General features: G+C 54.9%; 1 protein-coding gene across 8 annotated transcripts in view; it reads left to right on the top strand.

Moving 5' to 3' along the window:
* LOC122381503 (tyrosine-protein kinase Fer-like) overlaps positions 1 to 17258 on the top strand; it is a 57847-nt gene that overhangs the window by 30434 nt on the left and 10155 nt on the right. For all 8 annotated transcript variants that reach the window (XM_043365744.1, XM_043365749.1, XM_043365743.1 and 5 more), the window contains exons 4-5: positions 12296 to 12392; positions 14405 to 14597. In XM_043365744.1, coding sequence (XP_043221679.1) covers positions 12296 to 12392; positions 14405 to 14597 — 290 coding nt within the window. The remainder of the gene's footprint in view (positions 1 to 12295; positions 12393 to 14404; positions 14598 to 17258) is intronic.

Raw genomic sequence — 17258 nt, 5'->3', positions numbered from 1 at the left:
TCCATCAAACTCCCCTCTCCCCCGCTTGCGGAAGAATTCCCGTCGAGCCGCATTCGGTAATCACCGTCCCTCCCGACTCCACGCCGGTCTAATGGCGCTGCTAACCTTAGTAGACGTTCCCGCTCGCCATGTATGGTGCCCTCGCCGCCCGGCCCGGCTCGGCCCGGCCCGGTGCGCGGCCGTGCAAACCTGTCCCTTCCAGCCGGCACCGGGCGGCCGCCGCCTCGCGTGGTCGGACGGCCGGCTTTCGTGTGTAATCTGCAACACGGAGCGGGCGGCGGGCGGACCGGACCCACAGGGAGGGAGGGAGGGAGGAGTCCTCTGTCACGCCGAGTCCGGGTCCGGTCCCTGTGGACGCCACGGACGGCGCGGGCTGGTTGACGGGGACTCGGGGACGGCGCTGGACAGGGGACGGGCGAAGGTGACAGGGGAGTAGACCGTCCGGCCGTCCAGCGGCCTGCCGTGACGGGTCGACTTTCTGTTAGGTCGGGAATCTAGTCCAATAGAATCTAGTGAGTCGGTCTAACTCTGCTCTTCTAGTTAGATTGTCACGGTCTAGGGGATAGTTTTACTTTTAGTGCTACTGTTCTGTAATGAAACTCGGCTGGACTGTGGTCGCAGGTTGTATAAATGAGTAGCCTGTATCGAGTGTGATCTCCGATAGTTTGTTTCCCGTCTCACGCAGCTTTCCCGTGCCGGCTCACACGGAGTTCGCTGGCTGATGTCAGCCCGACGGTTATCCTGTGTCGCCGCCAACTCTCCGGCGCGGTCAGTAGGTACTCAACACTCACAGTTCTCACAGTTGAATCTCTGCGCTGTGGACTGGGCCATCGGGTCGTGGGAAGGGTGGCCACGCCGTCCAATGGACTGGAAATCGGTGAAGACCGTCACGCCGCTCCAAATTTGGGCGGATGGCGGACTGTGTGCCGGAGTACCACAGTAAGCGAGCCTGGCCTGTCCTGTCAGACGTCTGTGCTCGGCATGATGCGGTCATTGTCTGTTCTATGAGGACATTGCCTTTGGGTGTGGTTTTGTGGGATTGCAACAATCCAACGTGTCGTTATGCGGTGCTCCGAGCCGTGGCAATGTTCTCGCGTAAATCTCCATCTTGTGCATAGTATGTGACACTCATGGGAGTTAGCGGTTTTCTCCCTCGCTGACTGTTATGGTATTGTCACGGTTGTTTCTTCTCTAGTCTCTGGTACGGCTCTCATGGGTCTCATGTTAATGATGATAAGAAATGTTGCCGTCTTTATCATTTCTATCTCAAACGAGCGATCTCACTGACCGTTAGTTGTGAGTGATATGTGAGACGCTGGCTCTTATAGTAGGTAAGCCTGCTGTCCAGTGTCCATTTTGATCTCCGCGGCGGTCTCATATATGGTCCCGGTGGTCTGCGTCGTGGTCTATGGTCCCGGTGGTCCGTGCCGTGTTCTCTCCTGTGGTCTGGTCTGGTTGAGCCAGCTGCTGTGGTCTCCGCCGCGGTCACTGCCTTTGCTCTCCTTGGCGGAGAGCGGCGGTTCCTTCGCACGCAGCTGTCAGTCGCTAACGAACGGCGCTCAGCCAGCTGGCGCCCTCCTCCGCCACCACCACCGCCGCCGCCGCCACCGCCACCACCACCGCCGCCGCCGCCGCCGCCGCCGTGGTGTTCCGTCACATGCCGGCCGGCTCGTCGCCCGGCTGTTGGCACCCAATTACCGGCGCCGCCGCCCCGAATCGGCGCTGACCTGTGGCGGCGGCCGGTGCGCGCGCACGACCCGCCTGGTCGTGATGAGCGGCGTCAAAATCACTTCTCAGACCGATGGAGAGTATGATGGATCGGCGCGGTGCGTGCGGTGGGCTCGCGTGTCCGTACTTTCGTAGTTGGAGGCACGCCAGGTCTACAGGTGGATACAGGTGGATAATGGATACCGTAATTTAGCATGCATGACTATGAGTATGGTAAATGGTGTAAGCTGTAAACTGCACTGGTGTGCTGAACCCTGGCCTCGGTTGCCCAGTTATCATTTGCACTATTGACACCTTTGCGCAATGATGGGCATGTATCATTTCAGTATCGAGCCATCACGGCGCCACCCGAGTTTCACTGCTAGCCCAGGCTACAGCCAGCGAGGTGTGCCGATTGGCTGTGGGCCCTTATCTGACCTCGTGGCATCATTTGTCCTTCTCGATGTCATTTTGACAAAGGACCTGCCCCTTCGGCTGTCGCTCTAAATGATGAAACCGGCTGACTCATCTGTCACTCTCTCTTGTTGGCTACTGGCTGCCTCTTAGCAGGTCCACCCTTCCGCTCTCTTCGTCGCCAAGACCGTCCCCGACTGGCATGCCTTCTTCCTCATCTGAGACCTTCGTTGTCCTTCGTCGTCTACCTGTAGTTAACTGTTTTCTGGGTCTATCTGTACCGGAACGAGGTTCCTCGGTCCTCATCCGTCTACTCAGATAGTTTGCCGCTTAGGGCCGGCGCGATGTAGCGTTGGGCCAGCGCTGGCCCGCTGCTGGTCCCATGCTGGTCCGTCCGCTGGTCCGCCACCGTCGCTGGTCGGCCGCTGCTGACCCGCCACCGTCGCTAGTTCGCCACCGTCGCCGTTCGGCCGCTGCTCAGCGGTGTGTGACGGAGCTGCCTCCAGCGGCGTCATTATCTCACACACCGCGAGCCCCGGCGTCGGCCGAGCGAGCAGGGTACCGTACCGACGGCCGAGCGAGCAGGGTACCGTACCGACGGCCGAGCGATCAGGGTACCGAACCGACGGCCGAGCGGTGAGCGAGCAGGGTACCGTACCGCCGCCGACGGAGCAGGATACTGTACTGCCGCCGCCGACAGAGCGCATAGATTCGCCCCTCGCCGCCGCCGCCGCCGACACCTCTGATCATGGAATCGGAGAGGCAGTGGCCAGTCATACTTGCCTTGCTTTATTCAGAGTCCGGCCGCTGTCACCACTGGTTGGGCAACTACGAGACCTCTTCTCTTCAGTTCGTCGTAACAGCTTTGCAAGGGCTTCTGCTCTTCCCTAAAAGCGATTGAAAAGACATCCCATGGACAGTTTTTATTGCTGTGAATCAACTTTATCGAATGTAGAGCGACCATTTGCTCGTCCTCATCTCAAGAACAGGGCCTTTAGACTTGTAGGCTTCAGAACTGGACCCGTTATCCGCCTTCAGCCGTTATCTGGAGGCAGCCGCCGAAAACTGAGCGGCCGTCACAAAGTGGTGCTGTCACCACCTTGTGCTCTGCTGTGACGGCTGGGAGGGGCCGGGGCTTGCTGCGCCGTGTGTGTACCTATATTTGGTGCCGGCCCGTCAGACTGACGCTGCCTGGACGAGCGGCGGCCGGGTGGCTGCAGCCATAGACCGGCTGTGGAGACCGGCTGCAGCTGCTCCCTGGGCGGTTTACGTCCGAGCTCTGAATGGCGGAGACATCCTGTCGTCTTGTTATGAATGGCTCAATCAGGGACGCCCGGGTGTGGTCTGCGGTGCGTGGCTGGTGGCGCCGGCTGCGGCGGCAGATGGTGCGTTCAACGCACCGGGACGGACTGGCGGACGGCAAACGCTGATTTCAAACGGACAGCAAAGTCGCTGTTTAGCTTCAGAGTCGCCGGAAAGACGGATGGCAGACGTTGATCCGGCAATGCTCCATAGCCGCTGCCGTTGCCGCTGGACCCTGGGCTGGTCGTCCACCGCTTGGCCGGCGCTGCATGTTCAAACACATGAGTGTCGTCAGGCAATTGAGTGTCGTCAGATCGACCCTGGCTGTGTGATTCAGAGTGCTAAGCTGCAGTCACCGAATGCTGATTGATCGGTTCACAGCTTATGCTAGGATCCCTCTGAGGTACCCTGACCTAATGAAACTAGCGGTCAAAACCAATTCTACGAAAATCATCTTTTGACACAGCTAACACAGGCCATCGCTCTCCGTTGTTCCATGTTAGTCGGCAAGCTTCTACTACCGGCGTCCCCGGCGCTGGGCTTACAATGCACGCCCGAGTGCGGCTGTGTAAACTCGCTTCACTTTATACCCGCACTGAGTTAGCAGTGTTGCGTTTCGCTCGCACGGCCGGCCGACACTGACCGCTGTTCAGTGAGATCCACCGACGCCCTGTCGATGATCGGTCTGTGTGCTTGGCCGTGGGTTCGAACTGGCCGCGTCCACTGCGTATCCGCCCTGAGTCAAGCCCGCTCCCGACTGTATGGCTGTGTTTCCCATCCGCGGGGACTCGTGACGCTGCGGCGGCGAGCGACAGACGTCACCCCGCGGCCGACACAAACTATAAACACAACACCGTGACACTGTTACAGCTTGGTGTCGGCTGTGACGGCCCACTGCGGCTGAGCAGGCGCCGGAAGGACTGGCTGGTGACAAACTGGTGGTCGGCTTTGCGGAAATGTTTGCCGTGTTTAACTGCTTCTCGGGATCCGCCGGACGTTAATGGTTCGTTGCAAAGGTGCGGATTTGTTCAGTCGTGTGTTGCGTCTTAGTCAAGGGTAACTTGGGAGGTGCTACCGTGTGATTTTGTGTAGTTCTCAGTGTTAGGTGAAGCTAACTAAGTACGTCCTCTTTGTTTGTGATGGTTTTCATGTTCACACAGTGGCTTCAAATCGATGCCGTGCCTCTGTGACTCAAGCGGGCACCTCATCAATTATGCAGCGTCCTGAAAATGATAGTGGTTGAAGTAATCCGCCTAGACTGCATCCGGTGTTCGCCCCACCGTATCTCATAATCCCCTCCGTCGTTCATAGAATCCACCCATCGCTGCTGTCCTCTCTCACCTAACGAAAAGTCGCCAGCCGACCCACCCTCTCACCGACGCCAGCAGCGGATCACACCGCTGACTTGCTGCCGTCGTCATACCTCCCCCTCCTCGCCGCCATCACCACCATCACCGCAGTGGGCGGCTGGCGCGGCACTCGGTATGCGCTCCGCGTACTGCCGCAGTGCGCCGTCTCTCGCCGCCGCCGCGCCGCTTGAATGACCGTCGCGCTCAGTCGGCGCTGCCTACATTTACATCTCACTCTGGGAGACGGGAGACGTTGCGGAAACTGCTGACCTCGAGACCGGAGCTGTGCCGTCTCGTCAGTCGCCGCTCGGTTCTAAAGCTAAAGGTGCTCTCTTCTCTGGCGGTCTCTTCCGATTGTAGTTTATGCCCGCTAGTACCTGCCCCGTCCCAGCTCCCACCCCTTCCGGTCGCGGCTTGATGCCCGCCGATTCCTGCCTCTCAGTCAGCGCTTCCGATGGCGGTATTGCCCCCACCGATACCAATACCTGTCCCCACCCTCCCCGTTCCGGTGGCGCCGGAGCCGGTTTGCCCGCCGCCGTGTCCCGCTTAGCGCTGCGGAGATCCCTGTGAGACGTCCGACTGGTGGAGCTGCCGCCGCACCGGATCGGCGCCGCTTCCGGTCCCTCCGTGAGGTCACCTGTCGGCGTCTATTGCCACTGCTGCGCCGAACTACGCCACAATGCGCCACTACCTGCCGCGCCCAGCCGGGTCAGCCGTCACCGGGACTTTGGCGAAGGATGGACGACCGGCAGCCGAGACTTCCGTACTGTGTCACCGAATTGAGTTATTCATGGATGGCACGGCTTATGTTCGGGCATGAAAGGATTCAGGCACATGACTCACTGCTGGATTTATGAAATGCAAATGCGAGTGTGTACACCTACTAGAATATGATTTGTGTTATACCTGGAGTGCCTCTGAGCATACCGTAGCTTTTTCATACCGGCTTTATTAATTTGGTTAGTCGCTGAGGCATCCCGAGGACTCAGGTAACACATACCTAGCGATAACGGAGATCTCGGTCACCTGAGTCCGCTATCCGTGCCGAAGAAATGTGTGGCCGTACTAAATAACAGTGCGGCGCCCGGACTGGGCGGCGCCTGAGGGTCAGATCTGAGCGATTCTCTGGCGCCTCAGGCGGGCTTCGTCGCCGGCCTCCCGTGGCTGATGGCTGTTACTGTGCCTGGGACTGGGACTGTGACTGAGGCGGATTGTGCCGAGTCCTCCGCGAACCGGTGCGGCCGCTGTGGCCGGTCCGGGCCGCTGATCCAGTGGTGGACTGGACGACACAGCGACGACCGGTCGGTCGGTCCGACGGCCACCGCCTGACCTTGGCAGGGCCCGGCTGGGGAAAGGCCGCTGCCACGCGAGCTCACCATCAGACTGGCACGCTGTTACACCACCCGGCGGCCGGCCGACCGAGCGACAGACCGATGGACCGGGCGATGGACCGGCCGGCGGAGCCGACTGACCGGCCTGGTGACGCCGGGCTCAATGTCAACTTCGTGTTGATGGAAATCGTATCTTTCAAGACTGTCTCGAATTCTATATTTGTATCGAGTTTCAAACAATATCTCAATAATCTCACACGTCCACACGTGTCCAAACCAAGACGAACAATGAATGCTGTGCGCCACTTTCCACACGGCACACGCCACACGGCACAACACAATACCACTAAATTCACTGCAAACTTCACAAGAAACAACGCACCTAAATTGAAACTCATATTCCGTAACATCCTCCCGGCCTTTGAAGCCTCACGCTTCAAACGAACTCAGTAGGCTTTACTCGGGTCTCACCACTCAATCAAATCAGAAAACAGTCAATCCTGCCTAACTAATATTAAGCACGTCGAGAGTGGGTGCAAACGAGTAGGAAGAACAGAGGAAGACTAATGAATAGGATCTCGTAGGACACAGGATGGATGCCTGAATCCTGGCACTCAAATCTCCCAGCTCACCAGCGCAGGCTGCATGACCTCCAGATCACAGAGGCGCTGGACCGCCCGAGTCCTAAGACCACGCTGAGTCCGAACCTCGGCCGACCGTATCAACCCGTCCCGCCCTGGGAATAGCTTGGTGACCCTTCCCAGAAGCCACCTCATCCGGGGAAGGTTCTCCTCCCTGACGAGAACCACCGAACCTATCTCTAACTTACCCTTTGACTTAAACTTGCGTACAGAAGGTGGGATATTCCGCAAGTACTCAGCACTCCAAACGGACCAAAACCGATTCAGTCTCCTTTCTCGCACGCGGGCTCTCTCACATAGTGCCCTCCCTGAGACATTTTCCGGATCCTCCAGCAATTTCGCTTGAAACCCGGCACCTCGCCCAATCAGAAAGTGACTAGGGGTGAGGGGGTTCTCGCTGTCAGACTCGTCACTCATCAGTGTCAGCGGGCGGGAGTTCACTACAGACTCGACCTCCGTCAAGACCGTCTCAAGTTCAATCCTTGTCAAACACCTAGTGCCCAGCGACTTGCGTAGGCCCACCTTCACGCTGCGAATGAGCCGTTCCCACCAACCACCCCACCATGGGGAAAGAGGCACAATGAACCGCCACTCAGGTGCCAGACGACCGAAAATACTCTGCAGTCGAGATTCTGCGCCCTTGAAAGTGGGCGCGTTATCAGAGTATATCACGCTAGGCATGCCGCGTCTCGCTGCAAAGCGTCGGAGGGAAAGCATAAATGCGGCCAAAGACAGACCCTCTGTCATCTCGAGGTGCACAGCGCGTGTGACTGCGCACGTATACAAGCAAACGTAAAACTTCTTCTTGGGCATATCAACACAAAATACAGGCCCCGCAAAATCGACCCCCGTCACTGCGAACGGTGGGGCCTCTGTAACTCGGTCGCGAGGCAGAGGTGCTGCTGTCTGGTTACAGAGCCGTGCGTCGTGTCTTTGACACACAACACACATTCGTTTGACACGCTTGGCCAGAGGCCGTAGTCCTACCACCCAGAACTGTTCCCTCATGGCTGTGATCAGCGTGGAGACACCAGCGTGTCCCATCTGCAAATGCTGGTCACGGACAAGAAGCTCCGACAAACGTGACTTGGGTAGAAGTATCGGATGTTTCTCACCGTAACTGAGCTCAGACATCTGCAGCCTGCCCTTGATACGCAAAAGCTGATCATCATCCAGGAACAAGCCCAGCTTTGCGACACTGGATATCTTGGGAATTGACTTACCCTGTCTCAGGGCACTGATCTCCTCAGCATACGACTCAGACTGAGTGACCCTGATCAGATCCATTTCGGCCCTTTTCACCTCGTCATAGGCAAGATCAGGGAGCAGACACTTCTCACTGGGAAGTCTGCAGTTCCGCGCAAAACGGCGGACCCAACCAATCACACGAACTGCCTTAGAAAAGCTGCTCCATCGCGAGACATCAAACACCGGCTGATGCGACGACGGCTCGTCTGACGTCAGACAGACCGTATCTTCCTTTCGCTCCTCGACAGGAGAGCGATCTACGAAGTCATCCTCGACAGGTTCTGACCCTGCTCCCGGCCGTGCCAGCCAGTCTGGCCCTCGAAGCCACAGGTCTGACTTCACGAGATCGCCCGTCGCGATTCCTCTCGTTGTGAAATCAGCAGGGTTTTCACCTGACGAACAGTGAGCCCATTCACTCGGACCGACCAAACTCTGAATTTCGACCACTCTGTTCGCAATGAACTGTTTCCAGCGACCTGGCTGAGACCGAATCCATCCAAGAGCGATCATGGAGTCGGTGTAGCACCTCAAGGTCGTTGACTTCGGGAGGCGCAGTGCTTCACGCACAAAGCAGACCAGGCGCGCCGCCAACAAGCAACCCAGAAGCTCTAAACGAGGCAAGGTGACAGGCTTCAAGGGAGCGAGTCGAGCCTTTGCCATCGCGAGCGACACATCTGCGCCACCATCGTCACGAACGGTACGCACGAACACAGCACAGCCGTAGCCCTTGGGGCTCGCATCTCCAAATGCGTGAAGTTCGACACGGCGTCCCTCATTCCAGCCATCACTGGAGTAGCAGCGGGGAATAGAGAAGTCTCGCAGACCGTTCAAATCCCTGACCCAGACGGCGAACTTATCAGCGATCTCCGAGGGCAACACTTCATCCCAATCAACACCAAGAGACCACAGTGACTGAAAAAGGACCTTGCCTGCCATCACCACCGGGCAGATGTAGCCCAGCGGGTCAAACAGACGCATGAGCACGCTCAAGACCAGACGTTTCGTCACGGATAGATCTGACGGAAGGCTAACTCCTTCGTAAGAGAAAGCATCTTCCACTGGGGACCATCTCACACCGAGCACCTTGACACAAGATCTTTCACGGGATGTCTCAGCAGTCGGAGTCTCATCGAACACCACCGCGCTGGCAGAGGTGGGAACCAGATTCATGCCAGCCTCGCTCAGCACTGCCTGCGCGCCTGTCAGAAGTTGGCGTGCCTCCTGTTCTGTGTCCTGACCAGACACTAGATCATCCACATACAGATTCTCTGATAACTCGCGAATGACCACACACGGCTGATACCTGGACAAGTGAAACCGGATGGTGGCGTTCAACAAGAAAGGTGAGCTCGACACACCAAACAGCACTCGCTCTGACCTCATCACACGAGTCCTGTCTCCCACTCGAAACAGAAATCTGTGTACGTCCCTGTCCTCTTTCCGCAGCTTGACTTGGAGGAAAGCCTTCCTAATGTCACCAGTTACAGCAAACTTCCAACGACGGAACCTCAAGAGAACCTCTGGAAGGCTCTGAATCAAGTTAGGTCCCACCTCAACGCAATCGTTCAATGACACGCCGTTACTATCACAAGCAGACGCATCAAAAACTGGGCGGACCCGAGTGGTCTCACTGGACTCCTTCACCACCGGGTGGTGTGGGAGATACCACACGGGATTGTCAGTCACCAGTTCCTCATTTGGAACCTCAACAATGACTCCACCCTCCTCAAGCTCCTTCAGGGTACCCTCATACGCATCCCTGAGCGCCGGATCCCTGTCCAATCTCCGACTCAAACTCTGGAGTCGGGACTCAGCGAGGCGCCTGTTGTCGGTAAGTCTACCTTCGGAACCCTCTTTCCAGGGGAGAGTCACCTCATATCTACCATCAGTGAACCGCACAGATTCATTGAACTCCTGCAAGACATTGGACTTAGAATCTGCCGACTCTTCAGCTTCACATATCCCTATGCCCTCCAGCGACCACATGCGACGGAGAGAGTCTGAGTGAAGCTCGCCTACACATAGGAGCTGACACTGATCGTGAGCAGTACTGCCAACAAGTGGACCTGATAGAACCCACCCCAGGGTAGTTTCCTGAGCAATAGGACCCCCGTCCACCCGAAGACAGCCGTCGCGCATTACCTCCCAGTAGTGGTCCATACCCACGAGCAGGTCAATTTGCAGCTGGTCACGTGAGCAGGGAGGGTCAGCCAGATTCAGGGTGGCCAGGTGGTTCAGGTCAGCGGCTGGAATCACCGGCCGCCGGAGAGGAGCGCAGATGACAGGCACCATCACAGCTCGCACAGACTGCTGGAGAGGTGGACAGGCATGAGTACCAGAAAACACAACACTGTACACATTCCTATCCTTAACACAAGATGTACTTCCACCAAATGAGGCAAAGGACAGTTTCTCAGAACCAATCTGCTCTGGCTGTACTCTACGAACAAGATTCTCAGACACATAGGACCTGCTGGAGCCACTGTCCAAAATGGCAGTGGCTTGCACCTTCTGACCAGTGACCGGACTAAACACATCAATTTTTGCAGTTGGCAAAAGAGTACAGACACCGCCACTGGCTTCATCAGTCCTACATGACAGAGTTGCCTGTTGAGCATCATTCATCACACTACGACTCTGATCAATGTGAGGCATCAGTGGAGGCTCAGCAGGAGGCACCTGAGGGGGGCCATGTTTCTGGTAGCAGCAAAGCACTGAGTGTCCTCCACCACAATGAGAACATTTGGCAGCACATGACCTGGCACGATGTGACTTTGAAAAGCACTTAAAGCATACACCCGAGTTCTTTATGAAAACCTGCCTTTCGGGCAGCGAAAGCTTGAGCAGTTCTCTACAGTTCAAAGAGCTGTGCCCACTTTTAGCACAGAAGACACATACCACCTGTGGTGAAGTGAGAGCTGCACCTGTCTGTATCCTCTTCCTCCTGGTGCGGCTCTCGAGCGGTGTAGAACTCACAGGAGCAGATGCAGGTGCCAAGGAACTGGACCGCTCCCTCCTAGAGATCTCTGTATCCAAGAACGTTAACAGCCAATCAAGGTCGTTTTCTTTGCCAACACCATCACGGGCCCACTCAAGCCTGATGGCTGTGGGCAGCTTCTGCAGTATCACTGGCACCAACACTACACCATACTGCTCACCCTTCACGTCCAATGCTTCCAAACTGCGCACATGAGACAAAAGTTTGTCCTGAAGGGACCGAAGAGAGCTCACATCTGGCACTGAAAGTTCAGGCAAAGCAAGCAGCTGCTGCACATGATTGAAAATAATCACTTCTTTGCGTCCAAATCTATCACTCAATATCTTGCAGGCAGCACTGTAGTTCCTTCCGATCAAAGATAGTCCTTCGACACACTGAGCCGCCTCACCAGTTAGAAGCGATTTAAGATATGCCAGCTTTGACACATCGGCAAGTTCACTCTGGTCGACTGCTGCAGAGAAGAGTTCCCAAAAAGACTGCCACTCAGTTACACTGCCCGAGAATTTTGGCAGCTCTAGCTTGGGTAACTTCGTCGTTTCTCTGTCACTCAAGCTAGTCGATGACCGAGCTTCTTGCTCATCTGAGAGCTTTGACACCTTATCAGCATGACTGAGCACTGCCATAGCTTCTTCTCGGAGCTCTGCGGCTTTTAAGATGTCACTCATCATCTCTTCTTCGGTTTCGAACAAAACCTCTACCTGAGACTGTACGTCATCCAATGTCATCAGACGTTTTTCACAGTCACTCTTTGCCAATCTCACCAAATCAAGGTCAAATCGCTCACCTTTGACCTCAAGGGTCTCCTTGAGCTTTGAAACTGCTCTGTTTAGCCAGCCTCGAGCGGCAGTTCTCTTCCTTAATAAGATCATCTTTTCTTCTGCCATCTTCAAAATCTAGTTCAACAATACTGGCAGTCAAATCAAGAAATCAAGATGATATCACAACTTAATCCGAAGGTCTCTTCCCATTCCCGGGTTTCGGCACCAATGTCTCGAATTCTATATTTGTATCGAGTTTCAAACAATATCTCAATAATCTCACACGTCCACACGTGTCCAAACCAAGACGAACAATGAATGCTGTGCGCCACTTTCCACACGGCACACGCCACACGGCACAACACAATACCACTAAATTCACTGCAAACTTCACAAGAAACAACGCACCTAAATTGAAACTCATATTCCGTAACAAAGACCATGTCGCCCAGTTCGGAAATGAAATTTACACAAATTTCGCCCACTTTGCCCTCCTTACCTTTTTTGACCTTTTGACTAACATTAGCGTTTTCTTTCTCTATTTCAGTACCAAGAGAGCGTCTCAAAGCTGAAAGCCGAATATGAGAAGAACCTAGAGGTCTACAAGATCGCCAAGGCCCGCTATGAAGACCAATATGTCAAAGGTGAGCAATCATCAATGAACTCATTGTAGTACCTAGCGGCTAGCTTAAATCACCCATCTGCTTCCCATTCTACGGCATCGTTGCTAAGCATCTGTCCCTTTATAGCCGACCACTATAACACAAACGCTTTCATCGCTGCCTATGTAATCATTGCTGCGTTGCTCTAATCTGATGCAGTGCCGTGCTTGTGCCGTAACTCTGCCTTCAGTTCGGTAAAGGAGTGTTTATTTATGAAAGCGCGATGGATTAGCCTAGGCTGCGATAAGTTTGCAATCAAAACGACCCTCGTTAGACCCATTCATACCTTCTGATAGACGGTTCATGTATTGCTCCCGTGTTACAGCTTTGAGCTTAGATCACTCTGAATTAATGTGTCTTATATTGATATAGATTGTCACATCAGAATTTGAAGGAATGAAAGATACCATTCGGTCTCACGAGATGACGATACTGCACCAGGAGTTGATAGATAACTTGGTATTCGAACGGGTTATTGTACCGAAAACTCGCGGCGGCGCTGTCGAGCGGCACGTATCAGGACGGGCTGCCCCACTGCTGGATGAAGTCGTTGTCGGAGAGCCGGTAGTAGATGCGGCCGCCGCACGGGTCCCGCCACGGCTTGGGCGGGTCCTGGTCGTCACCGCCCAGGCCCGGCAGCGACGTGTAGACCCTCCTGGTGGAGCGGCACTCTGGCTCGCGCCGCCGGTAGCCGCACAGACCCATCTCCTGGCAGTCGTCGTCGGCCAGCTCCCTGATGACCACCTGGTCGGGCACGTAGTTGGTGGATGTGGTGCACCGCACGCAGCTGACGGGCTTCGGGAGGTAGAAGTTGAGCGGCGGCTGGCAGGGCACCGACCACTTTGATGAGCACAAACGCGGAGGTGGGGTGTACAGCGTCACCTGCGGACTGCACGGATTCACCATCGTGTGAACAATTTGGAAGTTGGACATGTAGTCGCATGGTGTTCGGCAGGTGCTGAAATTACCGATCGATGTAGATTCGAATCCCGGTCCGCTGTGCGCATTACGGAAGCCGGAAAGGATCGTTTCTGCCGGCATGGCGGGAGGGAACGATCGTACGACGTCGCTGCACACGAGTGGCATTGGTGGGCAGGCGGGGAGGTAGTCGCACTGCATGGTCGCTGGCGGCGGCGATGGACATGTTGGCTTGAAGTCGTGGTGATGGAGGAAGTCCGGTGGAGTTTGACGATACGAAGGGCCACATATCGGGGTCCTTGCTGTGGAGCTTGAGCGTCTTCCACATTTTGTTTTTCTGCGTACAACTGGGAATCCCAGCGGTCTACACAACTCTTGCTGATACAGTGCACGACGCAAATCCCTGCCCTTGCGCTGAGCTTCGTAAAAACATTGGTCCTCGCGCATGATGTTAAAAAATTACTGTGATTTAATTACGATATGTGCCAATAGTTTGTCGCATTTGGAATTTAATTTAATTGATTATTAAGGATCAAGCAACTGAGCAAATTTTCTTTGTAAACCACTCTAAATTTACCGTACCTGAAATTTGCTTTTGATTTGTAAATATTTTCTCATAAAAGAATTGCAAGAAAAGCGTGGAAGTTTTATGCTCGAGCTCGTGACCTTATGCATTGTATCTTTCCGTTCTGCCCTTCTTCTTAATTTGATCGATCACCGCGCGAGTTTATTACATCTGACTGACGTTTTGGATTCGAGGTACAAATGAAATTAGGTTAGAAGCGATTGTCATTACGAATATTTTGTGTCTTAGAGTTAGATCTAACTATGTCAATATCTTTTATTCGGACAATTACTACGAATCGCATGTTTGCCTCAAGCGATGTGCTCAGGACGATACTACTAAATCAAACGATGGCAGTTACATAGCTTCGTGAAAGTGATGACTTGCTAATGCGATATATTGGAATTATTGTGCTCATTATCCACATGTTAGTCGAACAAGCATATACGAGGTCTATACCGCCACCCACCCAGCCACCATTCTAACTTTTTTGTTTTCACCGTCTTCCCAGGAAAGGCCGGCCGGAAACTGGAGGAGGTGAAGGAGCGCTACGTGAAGGCGTGTCGCCGGCTGCACAACGCGCACAACGAGTACGTGCTGCTGCTGCTGGAGGCGAGCCAGTACGAGCGCGACTTCCGCACGGTGCTGCTTCCGGCGCTGCTCGAGTACCAGCAGCTCGTCCAGGAGGACATGATCGAGCGCTGGTGAGTCGCCCGGTGACAGACTGGGTGGGGTGCGGCGGGGGAAGTGAGCGAATTGGGTTTACGGGCGAGTAGCGCTCTACAGAAGTGGTGTTTGTGTAGTTGCTAAAGTGTGGAATTGCTCCGCTACTGTCTTGTCCTTGAGCCCCCATTACCGCCGTCATTGTCATAGTTGTGCGTGCAAAGGCTGAAATGTGTGACTCACAGACACCGGATGTTAGATCTTAACTCTGCAACGCTCGGCATCGCCTTGCTGGGACAACACTGATAGATATGATCTTTAAAGTTTTCAAACACTTTCCATAGACCTTCGCGTGATATAGCCCACGGATGTTTTGATTATTCACTACAATTCGTAACTCTTGCTATAACATACCATCTGCCCCACACGCAGACGTGGAGTCGGGTAAGTCACTGGGCCATTCTTCCATGCTCGATTGCCCTGCTGACAACGGTCGCCTGCCACGCTGTCAGCTGCCCTCTGTCTGTCAGCATCTGACTGGCTCCCTGACAGTCGGCAGTAATACGCTAATGACCGCCTCTCTGACTCCCAGCGGCGCCCTGGCCCGGCCTGCCGGTCGTTAGGCGGCCCCTCCCCCGGCCCGCGGAGGGAGAGGCGCGGTGTTTATACACGAGCTGTCGCCGCAAAGCTGCTCTGTTTGTGTGCAGTGGCAGTATTGTGGTGGAGACCGTGTAGAGTTCGGTAATTGAGCTCGTGTGTGCGCCGAGCGGGCGGGGCGGAGTGCGATTTAGAAGTGTACTGGGGAGGGGGGGGGGGCGCTGCTGTTTCAATGACTGGCCTGCAGCAGATATTCCAGCATGTATTACATGCAGCAGATGAATCACGCCTTAGCTCTTGCTATCCTGAATGGCGTACCAAGCACATGGTGAATCCCCCACAACTTCCGATTAACCCTCGCCCGCACATGGGGGGGGGGGGGTGGTTGCCACCCCCCCCCCCCAGGCAGTCTTTCTGCTCTGCACTCAACATTTTTAGAGCTAGAAGGCTGATTTTTCGTATAGCTGCTCGTCTATCCTTTCTTGATGTCCCCTGAAAATTTCAAGTTTCTGTGATTTTTGGTTTCGGAGATATGACCTTGTTTTTCAGGTCATGTCATGACCCAAATGGCCAATTCTCAACATCTTGCGTTTGCCATGGGCCTTGTGAGCTTTTGACACCCTGATTTCGGCCTTTTTTGCCAGTCTTACCTCCCACCTATCATGGAACATGTTGTTCGACGATGTACAGGGGTCAAGGTCAGGGTCAAGGTCAACCTAGGTCATCTAAGATAATTGCGTTTTAGGCAAGCTGAATTTACTTTTTGTGAATTTTTTTGACTGCATTTTTGGTAAAAACTTCTCAGATCATGATTTCATGTGATATGGATCCAAAAACAATCGGTGCACACATCAGTATACACACAGACACACACAGACATACAAACACATATAATTGACCTTGACCTAACTTGACCTGAAATGACCTCAGCAGCAAAATTCTGGTCGGATAGTGTGACAAAGGGGTTCTAGCTGGCTTGGCACCAGAAAACAGCATCGTCATCGGTATTTGATAAGCAGCGCACTTGATATCCAACGGTGACCCAAAACAGCAACATTTTTTAGTTTGACCTGACCTGGAAGGTCAATGACTGACCTGAGAAGGTAAAACTGGGTATCATTGGATTCGTCTCTTCCCAAAGAATCTTTTTGGTCTTTACTGCTAAGCTCTATCTCCAACAGGAACGAAATGGCGCGGGGGGGTGGCAACCACCCCCCCCCCCCATGTGCGTTCTAGGATGGGAAAATGGCATGTGCGGGCGAGGGTTAAACATAAGTTCGGTCGGTACTTGGACAAACTGCACTGCAGTTAAATGCGACGGAATAATCTTGCTCGTCAGTCGTCAGCTTACCACAGCAAATGCAAATTAATGACTCATCCGCCCGGGAAAGTCAACTATGAAGCGTAGTAGTATCCCCGTACAAATACTCATCACACCCGTCAATGCATTTCCTCGTGATACTTCCCTTGCTAATTGTGATAGGAAATGTTTTGTAGATCATTCCTCCAGTCATGGTTCTCACGGTAGTCAACAGTGTGTAGTACGTCAATCGCTGACGGATAGCGATGTTCTCGGTCTCTGATACTCTCCCAGTCACCTTAGGTCCTCTCCCTCTCCCATCCCTCCCGGCTCTCCACTCCCCCTCCCTGCCGCCCCCCCCCCCCCCCCGCACCGAGGCCAGTCGCCGCCCGGGGCCCATCTCCGCCCCGTGTGTCTATGCCGCCGCACGGCCCGCCGTGAGTGGGCCGCTCCAGTGCGGCGTCACGACTCCGCCGAGGTCGCCCGCAGTCAGTCCGTGACGGCGACCGTGACGGCGCCGGGTCACGACCGTGACGATCCTTCCTTCCGGCGCGGGCGGGCCGCTGAGGAGCTGCGGGCGGCGCCGTGGGAGTATTAGGAGAGTTCCGTTATACCGCGAGTGGTGTGGAGCGGTGCGCCCGGTCACGGGCGGGCGCGGCTCGCCGAGAGTTCGGCGGAATTCAAACAAACGCCGAGCTTCCGGCGGGTCTGGGTGGGGTCGGCGAGAGGTGGGTTTAGTTTGGAGTGAGGTTCTCCACCTCCCAAATCGAGCTGCTGAGACCAACAGAGGTGTGGCGGACCACTC

The sequence above is a fragment of the Amphibalanus amphitrite genome, unplaced genomic scaffold (assembly GCF_019059575.1).
Source record: "Amphibalanus amphitrite isolate SeventyFive unplaced genomic scaffold, NRLGWU_Aamphi_draft 000121F_arrow, whole genome shotgun sequence".
NCBI lineage: Eukaryota > Metazoa > Arthropoda > Thecostraca > Balanomorpha > Balanidae > Amphibalanus > Amphibalanus amphitrite.
The sequence above is the reverse complement of the archived record's forward strand: the minus strand, read 5'-3'. Positions and strand labels throughout refer to the sequence as shown.